The sequence below is a fragment of the Hyperolius riggenbachi genome, chromosome 6 (genome assembly GCF_040937935.1).
Source record: "Hyperolius riggenbachi isolate aHypRig1 chromosome 6, aHypRig1.pri, whole genome shotgun sequence".
NCBI classification, from domain to species: Eukaryota; Metazoa; Chordata; class Amphibia; order Anura; family Hyperoliidae; genus Hyperolius; species Hyperolius riggenbachi.
In genome coordinates, this window is record NC_090651.1 from 257,692,376 (window position 1) to 257,710,863 (window position 18,488).

The following is an 18,488-nucleotide window of genomic DNA, read 5'->3' on the forward strand; positions in this document are numbered from 1 at the left end:
AACTCATATGTGCTGAGGACATCAGTCTATTTAGCAGGGTAGGCAGGACAGGGAAACAATGTACAGTAGCCTGGCAATTCCCATTGACAAACATAAGATAAAAACCTAACGCCGCATCTACACGCGTAGATGCGGCCGCGATGCTCCTTATCAATCGAGCCGCTGATACGGCTCGATTGATAAGATCCGGCAGGACGGATCTTCGCACTGCCGATTCCCTGCTCGATCCCCGCGAGGGGACAATGGCAGGGAATCGTGCGGGAGATGCGGGGACGAGCGGGCATGAGCGGGGAATCGAATGCGGCGCGCGAGCGGGGACGCGGCGGGCATGCGGAAGAGGCTATCCGGCGGCTAATCGAGCCGCCGGATCGCTTCAATGTCTCATGGTGAGATGGGGCTTAGCAGAAGCAGACAATTTGGGTGCCAGCCGCTAGTGGACTAAATGAGCGCTGCCATTCATACCAATATAAAGTAGTGGCAAGTGGGCGCCGAACTGGAAACTAGGGCGTCCGATAACATATATTGTTTTTTTGTAGAAACATACAATAAAAATATTGGTTTTGCAATAGCTGAATCCCTTCATTTTAACTGTATAAACTTACATTAACTTTAACAATTTTTTAATATGTTTGAAATCCTATGTATCGATTTAGCCATTTACTAAAAATTACCCCTCAATGCCAGCATTTCATTGGGCGCAAAAAAAATGTGAATTTCAATTGGCGCGCATAGCAGAGCCCGAAAAACTGTGTTTTTTGTGGTGATGGTGCTTTGTGTCGGTTAAGGTTAGGCATGAGGGGTGTGTAAGGTTAGACATTGGAGGGGGGTGGTAAAGGTTAGGCTTGGGGGGTGGTTAAGGTTAGGCATTGGAGGGGGGTTAAGGTTAGGCATGAAGGGGGGGGGGTTAAGGTTAGGCATGGAGGGGGGTTAAGGTTAGGTGTTGGAGGGGGGGTTAAGGTTAGGCATTGGAGGGGGGGTTAAGGCTAGGTTTTAGAGGGGTGGTTAAGGTTAGCCTTGTGGGGGTGGTTAAGGTTAGGCATTGTAGGGGGGAGGGTTAAGGTTAGGTGTGGGGGGTGGTTCAGGGTGAGAATAGGGTTGTCTATAGCTGTAGCAAAATATTGGTTTCCTTCTTATTTTATTTATATTTCTGCAATCCTAGGGTATTGCTTAGTTTACAGTAGAGCTGTTGAATTGCAAAGATAAGTAGTAAGCTCTGAGACACAAATGAGGCCTTTCCCCCGCAACTCAGAACACAAAGTCTCGGAGCAGCTGAAAAGGGCACAGGCGGCGTCCTGTTTAGAAGGGTGCCCACTGTAATAGCGGATGCAGGGACTGCCAAGCGCCCGCTATATGTAGCCACAGTTCGCATAGCGGGCCCTGTATCCGCTATTGTAGTAGACGCTTTTCTAAACAGGATGCATTGAGGGGTTAAGGTAAAGTGCAGGAGGGGGGCGGGAGGTTAAGGTCAGCTGCCCACTGGGGGAAGGCTCTGGTTAGTTGCCCATGGGATTGGGGGGGGGGGGAGGGTAGCAGCATTTAGCACCACGAGGAGGGGGTTAGGGTTTGGCGCCATCGGGGGGGAGGTTAAGTATTAGGCAGCACCTAGGGAGGGTTCTATGTGTAGGGAGAAGATAACTCATAGTAAAATATCGGTAAATATCACTGATATTTTACTATATGAATGAAATGGTAGAACATCGGGAAATAATCTGTAAATTCACCAATATTCTACTACTGATATCCTGTGCCACTTTCTTCAAATGTACGCCAAAGTCTTGGCAGGAGTGCTACTCCAAGGCTCTTATTTCTCAGCAAGGTGCTCTCTTAGCATCAGTTGTATATCAGAACATGCATACTTTAAAAAAAAAAAAAAGGAAAGTGATCAGAAATAAGGTTGTCAGTGTGAACCATTCCCGGATTCTCTAGCCCCCTTCAGGATGTCAGCTGGCACCTGATAGGTTGCTCTAGACGAGTTCTCGCTTTGCCTTTTTCCATTTTTCATAAACAAGCCTCGCTGAGGTATGTTGTGTTTTAGTTTGACACTATAGAGCAAGCTAATTACCCGCTGATAAATACAGAGAACATTCAGAAGGGTCAGGAGATGTTCTTGAGACACTCACAGAATGTACAATGCGCTCGGATAACAATGTTATTACGCCAAGCTAGAATATTGAATTTTTCTGCTATCTGGGATAGGCAAGAGGAATATGAATATAATTCTGCATACGCTGTCAGCTTCATTTTCATTTGTAATCAGTAAATCTGCCTTTTTAGTGAGATCAGTCAGCTGCAGGATGACGTCATGTTGGAGATGTTCAGCCAGTGCATCCCTCCCATTAACCTCTATTCCTCCGAGATGCAAGGCAAACGTAACTAACAAGATTAGCGGTCTCATACCTTCTCCAGCACAAAACCCAGGCGGGATCCATTTTTCTCCTGCTGGACTGAGTCATTTTGACACAAATCCTCCGTAGTGCTATTCTGCCTGCAAAATAACAAAATAATGTCTTTAAAAATGGCTCTAATAATCCTAAACGCAGTGTGTGAGGCAGCAGATGGGTAGAGTGTTGGCTGGGTGATGAATCAAAGTCTTCCCTAGAAACTGGAGCACTCTCTGGCTTATCTGAGAGCAGAAAAATTAGCCCTTCATCTATGGCAAAGCTGAAAACTGATTAATTGCCTGCTTGTAGCTTGCAGCTGTGGTAATACAGTTTCTTTATCTGCCCTTGTGAAATGCAGAGAAATTCTTCACAGAGGGAACTGGACCTGTTACCTAGGATTTCTGGATACACTTATCTAGCCAATGTGAACTAGTCATTTAAAATACACACGCAGACACAAACACTCACACAATCATTAGGAGTTAAATCAGAGGTCATTTGCTTTAACCACCAAAAGCCTCGCCCTCAGTTCTACCTCATAGCTCCTATTGTTAGACAGAAGATAATGTCACTGTTTAAGTTCTGTACACATGCTTGACCACCATCGCCCAAAACGAATGAGGAACGATGGGTTGACCTTTGAAAAAAAGTGTCCCAACAATTGTTAAAGACAACAATTATTGACCATGTAGACCGATCCGTGCTGGTGGAGGTTGTTCTGCCATCTCTGGATTCAAACATGCTCCGACATCGTTCGTTGCTGACCGCCATGGGTTACTTTCTTTATAATGACGGCGGTCAGGCATGTGCACAAAGCTTAGCAGTTGCCATCGTGAAGCAGGTCAGCGTAAAGTGGGGTGGTAAGGGAAACAAAGCCAGACCTCTTTATCTGAATGTACTTGGTAGGAGGTCCAGTTCAATTTAGGCGTAAACAGACAACCTATGTGCTTAAATAGAGTTGTCCCTTAAAGTGAACTTCCAGTCAAGAAGGGTTTTTTTGTACTTACTAAAGTAATTGCATTTGTCAGAATTTCATTGCAAACTGCACGGTTATTGGGGAATTTTCCAATTCATTTCTAGTCTATAAATTGGCAGGAAATGAATCTCCACACAGAAATAAACAATTTGCCCAATCGCTCAGACCACAACTCTTTTCACAACCAGGGAGTCAACCAGCCAACACCCGGATCCCAGCAAGGTGTCAGAATCCAATGTGAACAGAACAAATGACTGGGTCTCGACCTGGATTTATGCAATTATAGCTTAATTTATTAGTAGCACAGCCACTAGATAGCACAACGTTTTGGCACGCAGACCTTTATCAAATGCATTCGAGACCAGGTCATTTGTTCTGTTCACAGGAAATGAATCTCCCCATGGAGGACATGGTCAAAATATAAACTTGGCATAGGGCTTGTCCCTTCTTCATTGTACCGAAGCACAATGGAATCCAAACTTACGTGCTGTAACTATAATACTGAGTGTAGCAATGGCACGGTTTCATATTCTGACCAGCTAAAGATGGACCCTTGTTCCATGAGATGTCACCTGCTATGGGATACAGCCATTTCTGGTAATGCAGTACAAGAACTCTGCCTAGTTCCCATCTGCTGTCAGTCAGACCTGTATGCTGTGCAGGTTTGATTGGACAGTTAGCCTGCGTGGTTTCCTTTACTGACTCACGTAAGAATCATGTGGTCTCCCTGTAAATTAATGGCTAATTTTTACATGAACCAATCGGTTAGACTTAACACAATCAGACTGGCTTTTTCCAGTTGCCAGTCAGAGAGTGGAGCTACATGTACAGTATATACAGATTTAAGCCATACATTTTGTTTTTTTATTTATTTATTTTGGGGGGAGGGGAGTTTTGCAGATTTTCAGATGCAGAGTATAGTTAGCTTACATTTGCCAAAAAGATAATGATTTTACTTCAAAAATTTGGATACATAAAAAAATAATTGAGACTAAACTATTTTCTAGCCACCTTTTACAGCAGTTGGACAGGGGAAAACATACCTGGTGTGGGAACCATTATTGGTTTTCTGTCTGTGTAACGTTTGGCCAGCATACAGTGTCATTAGTACACCTGGTTAGGTTCCCCCTGCGCCTCAGTGAAGGAAGCTTCTAGCAAGAATGTGCATTGTGCACCCTGATACTTACTCCCAAGCTTTACATAAGTTTAAGTTATCCAAATGCTTCCATTATTACTAACTGTAAAGAGAACCTATGTCTGTCTCATGATGTAAAGTAACATTATGCAGTACATGCATTTCAGGCACCTACAGATTCCTACATGTAGTATAGTTATTGCTGACAGAGTCTTAAGTCCCAATGCGCTCTAACATTCCCAAACTCACCTACTTCTTGAGCTTTTCTATTGGCCCGTCTGTAACAGGTGGCTTCTTTTGCCAATAAGGAGCCGTGGAAGGCCAGATATAACTTTCTAGGGAAAATAACTACAGTATTTCCATTTTGCAGCAGCTGGTGCCTCAGTGCCCTCTGAGTGGTGTGAGTGATGACTGAAATACTTGTATAATGCCACTTTGCATAATAATCCACAGACAGAGGTTACCTGTTTATATGAAGGTAGGCCAGCTTCGGCCTTGTGTGGGGAGGTGGGTGAGAAGTCTTTTTGCTCTTATTCTCTGCTGCTGCTTACTGCATGCCTCCACCTTTCTTTCTGCCTCCTAAGTCATGCCCCTGTGGACAATCCAGACAGCCCCAGGTGAGTAGCCACTGCCTGCTTTCTTGCTTCTCTTTGTGGCGTATTTGTTTCATGTGCTTGAATTTACTACAGGATTTTCTCCGTTTTTGTTGGCTGTACAATCTTGAAAATAAAAAAGGCAAAATGAGTTTGACCACGTGAACTCTGGGTGAACTTAAGCCAAATTGCAGCTGAAAGAATATAAATATAGTAGCTTTATGCAGAGATATGTATCCAGAGGTTAAAGTTGGGAATGTAAATCAGCATTGCAAGGCAAATACACAATATAAACTGTCCCTACACTGGTTTCATAAATACAGTACATACATTAATAAAGAATGCTAATTTATTGAATGAGCGATTAGGATGTACAGTAGGTCATCTTACAAAATTCATCCCACTGAAAATAATATTCCTGCAGGTTTACTGCTTGACTCTTGTTTTTAATTTGAAAACCCATGAGGCTTTGCAAACTGACTAACATGGCTGTATGAAACGTCTACTCTTTTCATAACCATTTTACAAGGGTGTTAACACAAATATTTTTGAAAATCTATTTATAGACTTATGAATATCAATTAAAAATAAAAACATAAAATGTCTGCTGTATAAGGGATGTTGGCTAAATCCCTGCTGATCTATTTGGCTGCAGTTGTGTCCGAATCACATCAGAAACAAGCATGCAGCTAATCTCGTCAGATCTGACCATAATTTCAGAAACGCCTGATCTGCTGCATGTTTGTTCAGGGTCTATGGCTGAAAGTATTAGAGGCAGAGGATCAGTAGGAGGCCAGGCAACTGGTATTGCTTAAAAGGAAATTAATATGGCAGCCTCCATATCACTTTCACCTCGGGTCCACTTTAAGTACAGTGTACAGGCTGTATATTACAAAGTTATGTAACGCCTGAAAAAAATGACGTACAATGTCTGTGAATGGAAAAAGGATAGCCTTTTAGTGCATATCCGCTAGTTTTACATCAAATGTCAGCAGGCATCTGATGCAGTATCCTTCTGACTACTGGCACTGCCAGCTTTGTGCTGATGATGCCGTATAATCCTGCGCCACTCCCACCCATTCCAATCTGAAAAGAGAATGACCTTTCATGATCAAAGTTTGATTGATAAAGTGAATATCGATCAAATAAGCCTTCATTTTTAACACATTTTTATTAGAATGAATGGTGTTATAACATGTAACATCTATTCTAGTGTATGGTGGCCTTCTGAGAAATACTGCATAGAACATCTGCAAATGCAACAAATTGTTTACATGAGTCCAGAGAGATGATAACGTAATCATTTCCAGATACACTTAAATAGATGAGGCTCAGAGAAACGAGGGGGATTTCAGGGGACAATCCCCCTCTTATCAAGGTAGAGCGCTCTGCAAGCATTCATTTGCATATGCACATCTTCTTTTAGACAGTCTGTTAACCCTGTATGTGCTAGAAATGTTTTGTATATATTGTGAAATATGAAATCACACTTATGAGTAATCACACTCATTACTGAGTTATATACAAAGTAAGATTGCCATCATAGCGGATCATTAAGAGTCTTGGATTATTGGTGTCCTCATTACCAACTATGCTCTTCTGATTTGAGACTTTCCTCTTAGGATGAGGGGTCTTATTTGATATGCATCATCTGTGCTATATAGTATATTTATACCTTAAATGAAATTAGGAGCGTGGACTAAGGGCTTAGTCACACTAAGGCGTTTTGCTTTTTTTTTTTTTGGAGCGCAGACGATTTTTAAAATGCCCTGAAATCGCTAGTGCAATGATTCCTTATGGCATAGTTCATATCAGCGCGTTTCGTCCACTTTCCGCTCAGCAAAGCGATGTATGTACCTTTTTCGGGGCGATTTTGCTACAATGGAAGGTATAGGAAAACCGCAAAATGCTCACAAATCGATTTATCCAGCAATTACCCGGCGATTGCGCTTGCCCGTTTATGGATAGATTTATTTCCGGGTGAAAAAGTTCACTTCTTGACTGACACCAGGAATTGAAAAAACAAAATCGCTCTGCAAAAGTGCTTACAAAGCGCTTTGTGCAAAATCATAGTGCGCAGTGGAGCGTCGGGAGAAAGGGGAGGGGGAGGGGAAAACCCCAAAAATGTGAAAATTGCTGCGTCAGCAATTTCGATTTTAGATGTGAACAAAGCCTCATAGTTGCTGTTACATGACAGGGAGATCTCTGGCTATCTGCCTCCACCAGTACACAGATGATCCCAGAACATCCAAATAAATAGAGCTTTATAGCAGAGATTGTCATAGATGCTTGGAAGCAAGAAGGGAGTATTAGAAAACAGGTTGTCAACACTTCTGCAGGAAATGAATTATTAGCACCAGACACATATTATTAAACCAGCATCCCCTATAATTTGTGCTCCTTTCTGTTCATTATGCTCTGGGGCATTAGGCATGGAGTACATGACTCCAAGGAAATAAGCTGGATTTATTTTCTGATTGCACAGCCAATGAAGGGTGTTGTGTACAAGTGACTGTATCTTGTGAGGTAATGTGTATATCATTCCCCTAGCATGCTACAAATGGTGCATTGCTCTGCCACCCGCCATCATTCCAGGGAACCATGCACACATCTCAGCATTCCAAACCCCCTGGCTGGAAAACCCCTAATGCCAGCTGGGCACAGGAGGGGAAGGGGAACTCCATGATCACACTGTCTGCCTACATGTCAGACAAATGGGCCTGTGTATTAATAGACAGCAGCGTGCCCACTCAAGACTAGTGACATAGGAGTCCCTCCAAGATATACTGGCCATAGCTATGCTGCCACATTAAACATGCCCCATCATTATGCAGAGCAAGGCCTGGGTGGGTGGGGGAAATTAACTGCGTAATCCATATTAAAGCGATGAACCTGTAAGCATTTAGACATACTACAGGGGTTCTTCCCTTATTTTGTTTTTTTTCTGTCCTTTTTTATTTCTAATGTTTTAACTTGTTCACTGTACATCTCAATTATTCAGTTATTGCTGATGAGACATTTGCTCAAATTTCCCAGTGGATAACCTAATTGTGAGTGGATAATGGTGGAGTCTTCCACATCCACTCACAATTAGGTTTTCCCATTAACTTTGGCCTTTATAGTAATTGTGATCCTTCCTTCACCAAAATAACTAAAGGTCTGGACTACATAGTGGGCATAATGTACCTACCAGGCTGGAGAGTAATGGAGAACTGAGGTGATCCAGCAAACGTGACTGTCAAATAGTAGAAATAAATGAGTGAAATAATAGCTATATACTGTAATTGCATTTTGTGTGTGTGTGCAATTTTGTGCAGCAGCTGTACACACACCAGAGTCTCAGCTGAGACTACCCGAAACAGTTGTATGGACCAAGGAATATGAAGCTTGTGTATGAGGCTGATTTGGCAAATGCTTCCTATCAGATAGTGTACATGTTGTAATAATGGGGAGAAAGATTGTACTAAGATGCCTATATGGAAGCTCGCCCCCTAGTGGAACTTCCTGTCAGCTGTTGTGGGTGGATGTAGCCCTCTATCATTCTCTCTTCCCCCCCACCCCCCATAACAGCTAAATGTGTTACCCGGAGGCAGCTTGTGATGTTTGTCACTGTGTTGTCAGTGTGCTGTATGTGTATTTTTTTGTTTATCAGCTGAGTAGCGAAACAAGATGAAACATTAGCAAAATAAAACATTTATAGCTCTAGATTGCGGGAACTGGGATTAGCAGTTTCAACAAAAATATCCAGTGATCATAAAAATAAAGCCTTGATGAAATACCCACTGTATATATAGCTAAGGAAAGCTTGGGTCAGGTAACCACTATGGCTAAAGCGAAAGATGTGACATTAATGTGCATAGCTTTCCCTTATTAAGTATGTAGAGCCACTGGGGGTTTGATAACTGCACAGAGTATGAAGTATTTGTTGAATTTAATGTCTTAAAAACTCTTTCTTATTAGTAGGAAGCCACCATTTTTTTTATAATCAATATTTGGTTTCATAACTCATTTTCTTCATCTCACAGTGTGAAGAAAATGAAAATATACCAAGATATACATTTTAAAGCAAAGGCATCTTCTACGGGCTTGTAGTGAATCATTTTAAAGAGGATGACCCACCAATCCCCCGATGCTGTATATCTAGGAAGGAGAGCTGCTGGCAGATGGACCTGTGGATCTCAAACCTTTTGGGGCATACCACTCACATAATTAGGGCACACTAGCTCATTTCCACTTTTATGTTCTATTTAGTTGAAATCATTCTGTTATTTCTTGCTTTATTGGTAGAAATCAGGGGTATAACTACAGAGGAGCAGCCGCTGCAACCACAGGGGGGCCCAGAACTGTAAGGGGGCCCCAACTACCACTTCCTCTGATTAAAAGGTCCATGCTTTAGATCAGGTGTTTTTGTGGCTACACTTGCTATGGGTGTGAAGATTACGATGTCCACACTTGTTTTATGACCTTTGCAAGATGCCCCCCTGGCTGTGAGGGTCACAAGGGGTAGGCAGGGTAAAGAAGGGGGTGAACATTAGGGAACCCTATCAAAAGTTTGCTGGGGGCCTCTTGATTCATAGATAGATACGTCCCTGGTGGAAACTGTAAGTCTAATGATTTATACTTTGACTCAGTTACTCATTACTGTAGGTTTGCCTTCACTGTTAATATTAAAACAATGTTTGTCCTCTCTAACATGCCCACAACACCCCCTTCCTACCCCCCGCCCCCCAGTGATTGATACATTTTCAATTGATTGTGGACATTCTATTGAGCCACACTATGATAATGAGAAGCAGTCTTTGTAGCAGTTGGTAGAGGAGGAGCAATAGGGGACCTATAGCCACATGGCTTTTCTTGTTATTGATTGATACAAAGCAGGTTCAGCAGGCTTGTTGATTCTTGATCGGATTCCTGCTGAGATCGGATCAGAATTGCATGGTGCAAGTTGGTAAAACTATTGCTGCTCCCCGATTGGGTTCATTGATTGTTTGCCAGATTGCACAAGTCGTTGGTGGGGTTTTATTTGACACCGCAAAGTCCACTTAGTTCTCCTAGCATTGTACAAGTAAAGTCTACCCCCATTTGCCTTGTAATGAATTCTAATAATTGTGTAATTGTGCTTGACTCTGTACAGTGAGAAGGCATTGCTGACCAATGAATTTGAACTGAGTATCAAGACTGAAGCCACTCACGGTCTCCTCCTCTGGAGTGGAAAAGGCACAGAACGCTCGGATTACATCGCCCTTGCCGTGGTAGGAGGTTATGTTCAGATGATGTATGACCTTGGATCTAGAGCGGTTGTCCTACGATCTACAGTACCAGTTAATACCAACCAGTGGATTCGCATCAAAGCAAGAAGGTAAATGCCATGGCAAAGGGGTTCCAGGGAACAAGGGCTGTAGTGTTGGGAGGCACAGCTTATTTTTAACAGTAAAGTCAAAAACTGAAAACATATTATTATAAAATGTTTGCTTTGGTCTGTGATACAATTCTATACCAGATTTTCTGGCCGATTTACTGTCAGATCGATTATTTCCAACATGTCCGATCTGCTATCCGATCGATTTCTGAGCATTTTCCGATCGATTTCCATTCACTGAAATAGGAAATCGATCGGAAAATTCTCGGAGGTCGATCGGAAAGCAGAGCGGACATGTTGGAAATAATGGATCTGACAGTAAATTGGCCAGAAAATCTTAGTGTGTACCCAGCATTAGGTGGAAATAATGAGGTATGCAAGAAATATTTTCACACAAAGTTAATTGTGCTTTATTTAAAGGACTCGGGTTAGGATCAGGTACTGTAAAATGTACAGGTTAGTGTTAGAATATAATCAGTCAGAGGACGAAGTCTAGGAATAAAGTTCAGGTTATGGCTATCAAGGTGTGGGCTTGTGGTTAGTGGTGGGTCAAGGTTAGTGTTATGCAGGAATATGGAGGAAGACTAGTGAGTTATAAGTCACATGACTAAGTTCCTGGTAGGTCAGCTTGTGGTTGGGGCTTGGTGGAGACAAAACCTTTAGGGACATCATGATTATGTTTCATACTGGTATGCATGGACACGGACAATAGAAAACAATTTTTAAAAAGGGTTCAGACCTATCCATCACTTTTCTGAAACAAGCATGCAAGATTGAAGTAAAACTTGCTTTTTCCAACTGCTTGCTGCTTTTATTAAAATGGACCCAAACCAAACATTTTTTTAATTCAAAATATTTAGTTGCACCACTCTGACACATACAAAGATAAATAAACACTCCTTCAAGCCTATGAGCATTTCAGTGACTGCTTTTCACCCTTTTTTTCATAACAAGAGTTATACAGGTGGCAGCCATTAGCAATTCCTCCTTTGCCGGACACTACGTACTCCACCAGTCTGCCGGATCCTGTCCCGGCAATTTAAAAGGAAGGGAGGGGTTCCTCCAATAAATGTAAAATATTTTATATTTGTCATCATGCAGCTGAAACAAGGCTGCTATTTATTATTATAATTTAGAAAATAGATTTTATTTCTGAAATCTTGTATTTTTAATTTGGGTCCACTTCATAATCATTAGGAAGCAAAATCAGTATTATGATGATGGATTTGAAACTTGAGCAATGATTACCATACATATATGCTTAAAGTTGTATTTAGCTCAGCATTTCCTCTTTGCTCTGAAATTATTAGATTATTTATAGCATAAATTCTATTACCACACAACACAAAATTGTAGCAGAGCAACATTCAAACAGATAAGCACAACACTTTGTTCTTCAGTGGAAAGCTGCTTGCCCATCTGAAGATAATCTTTTGTTTACATTCCTTTGTCAGATACATTTAGAAAACATTTGCAACCTGCTGAAACTGAACTGTAGTTTACTGAGGTGAGAAGCAGAAAGAGCTGAGAAGTGATCACTAGATATATTTTAATATATAAATACAGCAGCTATGCAATACGTTGCAATGGCAGCTTTCAAAGCAGATAAACTGTACTTTGGGAACTTGCCATTTGTAAACAGACAATATTACTTTTTCAATTGCAAAGTGCTAAAAAGTTATCTTAAGGAGAAAATGAAAAATTATCTCCTAGAAGAAAAGTCAGGATAAAAATGTAATTGTGTATGGCCCCTTGTCTATTAAATGCATTTCTAACTACCAACAAGGGAAAAAAACATATTGATTTGCATTTAATATTTATTTTTTTAATCTACTTTTGAGGACTTTTTCCCCTGCTGGGCGCTTCAAAGTTATTTTGTAGAAAACATGAGAAAACATTTCCTGTGAGAAAGCTCAGGAGAAAATGTAATTGAATCTGTGCTACGGTGTCTGCTTTACTTGTAAAAGCCATAATCCAGCTGCTGTTCTTCTGGGACAGGCTGGAGAGTCCTTGCCAGCAAGTACTTCATTTCATTATCTTTCCACACATAAGGCCCATTATCATGAATCTGTGGGTTTATAAATGACTAGATGGCTAGAATAGATGAAAATGAATAGATGGCTTCATACTCTGTACTGGATTTTGCAGTGAACTCCTGTTATAGTTGTGTAATCAATCAATGTGAGTTGGCACAGGCAACAGCGCATCATGTTAAGGAGAAGTTAGCATCTGCCTGGGATTATCCATCAGTCCATTATGCCCTTCAGTGCCCCCTGGGATAAGAATAGAGCAAGGCATCTGCAGAATGGTGAGCAGGCGGGAAAGCTAACATAGGCGTGCTGGAGCTTGCCTGCTACAGATTCCTGGGCATTCCACTGGACCAATCTATCTGCATTGCTGCTACAGACCTATGCACCAAACACTGAGCGCTACCCCAATGGTGTCTGGCTGAAAGCGGCAATGCCTTGTAAACCATGAAGCAAACCAGCAATCAGACAGGAAATGTTATCTTCATTCTTCATTTGATAAGTGGATACAAACTTTTGACTTGATACATATTTTAACTAATCACTGTAGCTTTAAACACGGTTAAATAGTAAAATCAGATAAATACACAAACTTGATGCCCACATTCTACCAATATGAAGGTCAAAATTCCAGAAGGCAAAGAACAATATACACATCTAGAAAAAGTAATCATAAAACAGCACCAGACCAATAAAGTCAAATATCAAACTCAATTTGTCAACAATGATTAAAAACCACTAAAAACACATATCACAGCAGAGCTCCAAATAAATATAGTATAAATGCACAATATTGCACTAAGGAAGGAGGCAATGCACGTATATTGTAAACTCAAATGATTCATTGGTAAGATTATAAAGTGCAAGATGCAAGGAGATGAGCAATAAATATTGCAATTAAAGTGCAAGTGCTAGACCTGAGTACCAGGAAAGGAAGGGGTGAAATGCTGTGTATAGGAAGAACATCAAACCAACCACAAATAAGGAGTGTGCAATGATCAGAAAACCATAAACAAGCAGCAAGGTGAAGGACGCCTGAATAGTGCACATAAGCAGAGCAGGAATGTGACTGAAATGAGCTCTTACCGCCAGGAGACAGAAGAGAGAGGCGTGCCGCCGGGACCTCGATCCCCTCTCGCGTTTCACCACATGATCAAAGTTGAAGATAAACTCCACAACATGTTCCATTTAGGGTGCAGGGTAGTTGCAGAATGTAGGATCTGAAATTCTGATATCAAGGTCCATTGTTGTACAAAGTCTAGCAATATCCACCTCAAGCTGACCACACAGTGGAGTGTAGAAGATTCACAATTAGTTGTAGCGACTATAAAGCCTTGAACACACACTAGATCAGTGGTCCTCAAACAGTGGCCCATGGGCCGAATGTGGCCCCCCAAAGCTTTTTCACTGGCCCACAAACACAAAATGTATAACTTATAGATGCGTCCCACTGCACCTTTAAATATCAGTGGCCCGCATATAGAATAGCAGTGCTGGCACCACCCATCCACATCCTGTAGAAGCCAGTGAGCAGTCATTCGCTGGCATCCAATTCTGCATCAGGTGACACTGCTGTCCACCTAGGTATGCTTCACTGTCTGGTGCACAAAGATGTTTTTCATGTGCCAAATGACTGAGTGGCTGTTGCTGGGAGTCCGCCTCTGGGCATGATATATACCTAGATTCAATGTAATATTTTTCAACATCATTTTATGTATGTTCTGGCCCCCCAGCAGTCTGAAATATGTTGACCCGGCCCTTGACTGAAAAAGTTTGGGGACCCCTACACCAGATGGTTCTAGACTGAGGTGGACAGTCAGGGCCACCCCTGCCGAGAATCTAGCATGAACACAGCAGCTCCTAATCCCCCTCGAAATGTCTGCAAGAGATCAGTTGGGGATTAACAAGTCTACAAAAAAGTGGTTATTTCTGCACTTTTCTGGTGATCTATATAAAGGGTACCACAAGTACAGTTTTTTGTCTTCCCTAGTCACCATTTTCACTGTTAATTATGAGCAATAGGTAGCCATCACTCTATTTATAAAGCGTGGATCAGTTAATCTTTGCTTTAACCACTTGCCGACCACACACTCATACTGTGCGGCGGCAAAGTGGTAGCTGGAGGACCAACGACGCACATCTGCGTCGCCAGGTGCCTCCCTAATTAATCAGGAAAGGCCGCTCGCGCAAGCGGTCGTTTCCTGTTAGATCACGGAGCGGGTCTTCGTGAATAGCCTGCGAGCCGCTGATAGCGGCTCGCAGACTAAATGTAAACTCAGGAGACGATTGTCTCCTTTGTTTACATTGAACGGCACTGCTGTAGTAAGGCAGATCGGCGATCCCCAGCCAATCAGCGGCCAGGGATCACCGCCATGTGACAGAGGACAGCCTGTCACAGGCTGCTCAGGACGGATAGCGTCCTGTGCAGCCCCGATCACCAGGGGTGAGAGGGAGGAGAGGAAGGGGGGGAATTTTGCCGCGGAGAGGGGCTTTGAGGTGCCCGCAACACCCAGGCAGGCAGGAGCGATCAGACCCCCCCTGCACATTATCCCCATAGGGGGGAAAAAAGGGGGGTGATCTGAACGCTCTGCCTGCAGAGCCCACCCAGCACAGATCATAAAAAAACATGCTGGTCCTTAAGGGGGGGGGGGGGGGGGTGTAAAGGCTGAGTCCTCAAGTGGTTAAAGATTGCCAAGTAGCTTTCACCACTTTAAAAGTGAAGAAAGCTATTAGCTCTAGTGGTTTCACTCTCCGCCCTCCTTTCCCCCCTTGAGATGCACCCACTGTTGTTGCACCCTGTGCTGTTGTTACTGATAAATGTTTGCTTATTCCTATTGTACCATTATTGTATCTGCTTATTGTCAATTCTGCTGCAACTTATTGCTGTTATTGACAATTGCAGTTTTATTTCCTTTGGTGCCCTATTGAAACCATTTCCAGGCACGACCCAGTCGTGCTTAGCAAATAAACTGATTCTGATTTATTCACCATTTTTGCTTTGGATCGCCATTTTACGAAGTGGTGATTTGCAGCTCCCTGGTGCCCTCTGCTGGCTTGGACCTTGGGACAGCTCTAAAGCCAATTGCAGCCTAGTCTCTGCCAAGAAGCTGATGCCTCCTCCATTAGTTTTGCATTCTGTGGTGGAAAAACATGCTGGATGTGCATTGCTTCAAAGCAACAAGTCTGATGCCTGGTTCACATCGGGCAACTTCCCGTCAGATTAACAGTCAAATTGATAATTTCAAGCAGGTCCGATCTGATTTCCGATCACTTTTATGATCTATTTTCCAATCACTACTATACAAAATTGTTCAGGAAAATGATTGGAACTGTTGGATATTATCGATTTGACCATCAATCTGATGGGAGATTGCATGGTGTGTACCAGGCATTACTAAGACTGCAGCTTTGCAGTCACAACCAGACCTGCCCAGACTTGGGCTCTACATTTTTCATTGGTCAGAGGGGATCCTCACATTGAGAGTAGTGACTTGCTTTATCACTGATTCTTTGCACACCAGCATGTCTTACGCTCACTACCCTACCACATTTAGGTTGGCTGAGAAGGTATCCAAGTTGGGGGAAATCCAAAACAAGTAAGGAAGCTTCAAATGGACATTTGCTTTTTGCATTTTAAAAGATGTTTCACTAACAAACGTGACTTCATCAGCTCATCTGAGGTGAAAGAATGCCTAGATCTGTAGAGAGATTGTGGCAATAACCTTCACCTATGTACCTATGTACAGAATTCTCTCATCTAACAATCAGTGAGCTGAAGCTAGACATCCTCAAGCCTGATGTAAATACCAACCATAGGCATACATATTTGGATACACCTTTGCCCAGTTTGAGCAAATGACGCCAAGTTGGTATTTATGAAATGTTTTTTTTTAAATACAAAAAGCAAATGTCTACTTTTCCTTCTGATACACCAGCAGGGGTTGCCTCTTACTGATCTTTAGCCCACTGAAGTAGTTTATGTGCACAAACATCTCCTTGACCTTTTGTTGTCCCTCATTGTTCTAGCTTCTCATTTGTATTATGCTGCTCTATATGGGTGGCTTTGGCTGCTGTGGTCAACACAATCAGACGACATACCTTCAGGGAGTAAAGTGTTGAGCCTCACAGTAAAGAACCATAAAGACTATTTTAAAATTGCTGAGTACTCTCTGGCATCAGAAGGGTTACAGTATGCCGTGTTGCTGCATTCCCAACGCGGCGGGACGCACCATGGGGACTGGCAAGCCATGTCTTTGGCTAGTTGCCACCCGTAGAGGGATCACTGGGGATCTTGGCTCTCTGGATGTTTTAGATGCCAGGACTTGGATACCAGGGACACAATGTACTCTGAAGCTACACAAATTGTAAAAACATTAGGGTCAGGTGGTAGATTTAGCGCCAGAAGATTGGGGACTATGGGAGGAATGTGAGACACAGATTTCAGCAATAATTACAGGGTTCAGGTTAACCTCAGAGTGACATTTAATAAACAAACAAGACTGATGGACTTTGTCACTTATACTCTTTATGTATGAAGGCAGTAGAGAGTAGCATACTACAAGCCATGAGAAAGGAGTTTTTTTAATCTGCAGAAATAGGAATTTTGATTGTTGGTAATGGGTACAGACGGTGACTGCTGCTTTGGCTTTAGTTACTATATGACCACCGTTCCTCAGCCTGCAGTTTAAACTGCTTGTAAACGCTTTCAATTTACTTACAATATATCCATATATCTAGGGCTGGTTGGTGCTATACAAATAAAAACAGGCAAAGCTATAAATATAGTTATTATAAAACAAACTGTATGACACCTACCAGGAATGCTTAGTGCATGTGCCTTATTTGCCATACTTCATTTCTGTCCGTGGAACTAAGAACTGTGGCTCATGTCAGCACTGCGAATGCATGTGCCTGTTTCTCATCATGTTCTGAACTCCTGTCTTATAGAGATAACAAAGATGGTACCTTACAAGTGGGCAACGAAGCACCGGTCTTTAATTCATCTCCATTTGGGTCGACACAACTGGATACTGATGGAGCCTTGTTTTTGGGTAAGTTCCATTCCGTCCAGCAGACTGCAATAAGAAAACCTAAAAGTATTATTACTGAGTTTTTTATATACTTTATATTCTTGTAAAATAGATATTAGGATTTTTTTTTAGAAAGTGCATATATTTAATTATTTATGTATAAAAGTAATTAGATTGAAACATTGGTTGAGCATCTATTTAGGCATACCCATACTTGGGTGATTGATCCTGGTGGGAGCACACTTGGACTAGGACTTTTAGAAAGTGTCTGCTATTATGTGGCGATAGTTTGCAACTTTCAAGGGTTGCTGATAGGATAGTGTGCAGTCCCACCTGTTGCAACCACATGGTTACCCCCACCTAATAATATCTTTAATCATTGCAGATCTGGTAACAGGTGCTATACCAGACTACAACCACACAACCCCTAATGTACCACTACTGTACACATCCTCTGTGTTTTATAAGCTTGGTTGTGCATTATCTTCCAGCTGAGGTGTACATGTATCAGCCAGCATCATCAGCCAAGTTGTATTGCTTTTGTTGCTATTTCTATTCTGGCTTTGCAGACCCATGTCCCCTCTCCACAGAGCAGAACAAGCTGCTTGGTTCCTTTTGTACAGCTCATTTTGCACTAGTGATCATTTCAGGCAACAGTTATTTTAAGTGTGGATGTAACACAACAATTTAGCAGCCCCACGATATTCCGATGACCCAAGTGGTTACCTTTAGAGGATAGCCACCTTTTTTCTTTTTTTTTTGCAACTCCAGTCCAGGTTTGTTGAATCACTTGCAGAAATCAATCTCTGTGTCTATGCACCATATCAGCTCATCTGTATGTACTGGAACTATAGTGCAATGTTTACAGAAATATCTCCCTATGTGAATCAACGTGTACCTATGAACAAGTAAAGCATATCACCAGATCTGACCAATCTAATTTAGCAGAACTTAGACATCTGAGTCTCAGACAGCTCGTAACTAGCA

At 42.1% G+C, this 18,488-nt stretch overlaps 1 protein-coding gene across 9 annotated transcripts in view; it reads left to right on the plus strand.

Annotated features, from left to right (window-relative positions):
• The window catches only part of AGRN (agrin), an 803,356-nt gene that overhangs the window by 775,657 nt on the left and 9,211 nt on the right, over positions 1-18,488 (plus strand). For 6 of the 9 annotated variants that reach the window (XM_068240729.1, XM_068240733.1, XM_068240730.1 and 3 more), the window contains 3 exons: positions 5,077-5,109; positions 10,220-10,444; positions 17,419-17,522. In XM_068240729.1, coding sequence (XP_068096830.1) covers positions 5,077-5,109; positions 10,220-10,444; positions 17,419-17,522 — 362 coding nt within the window. The remainder of the gene's footprint in view (positions 1-5,076; positions 5,110-10,219; positions 10,445-17,418; positions 17,523-18,488) is intronic. The other 3 variants (XM_068240731.1, XM_068240732.1, XM_068240738.1) reach the window with 1 other exon arrangement.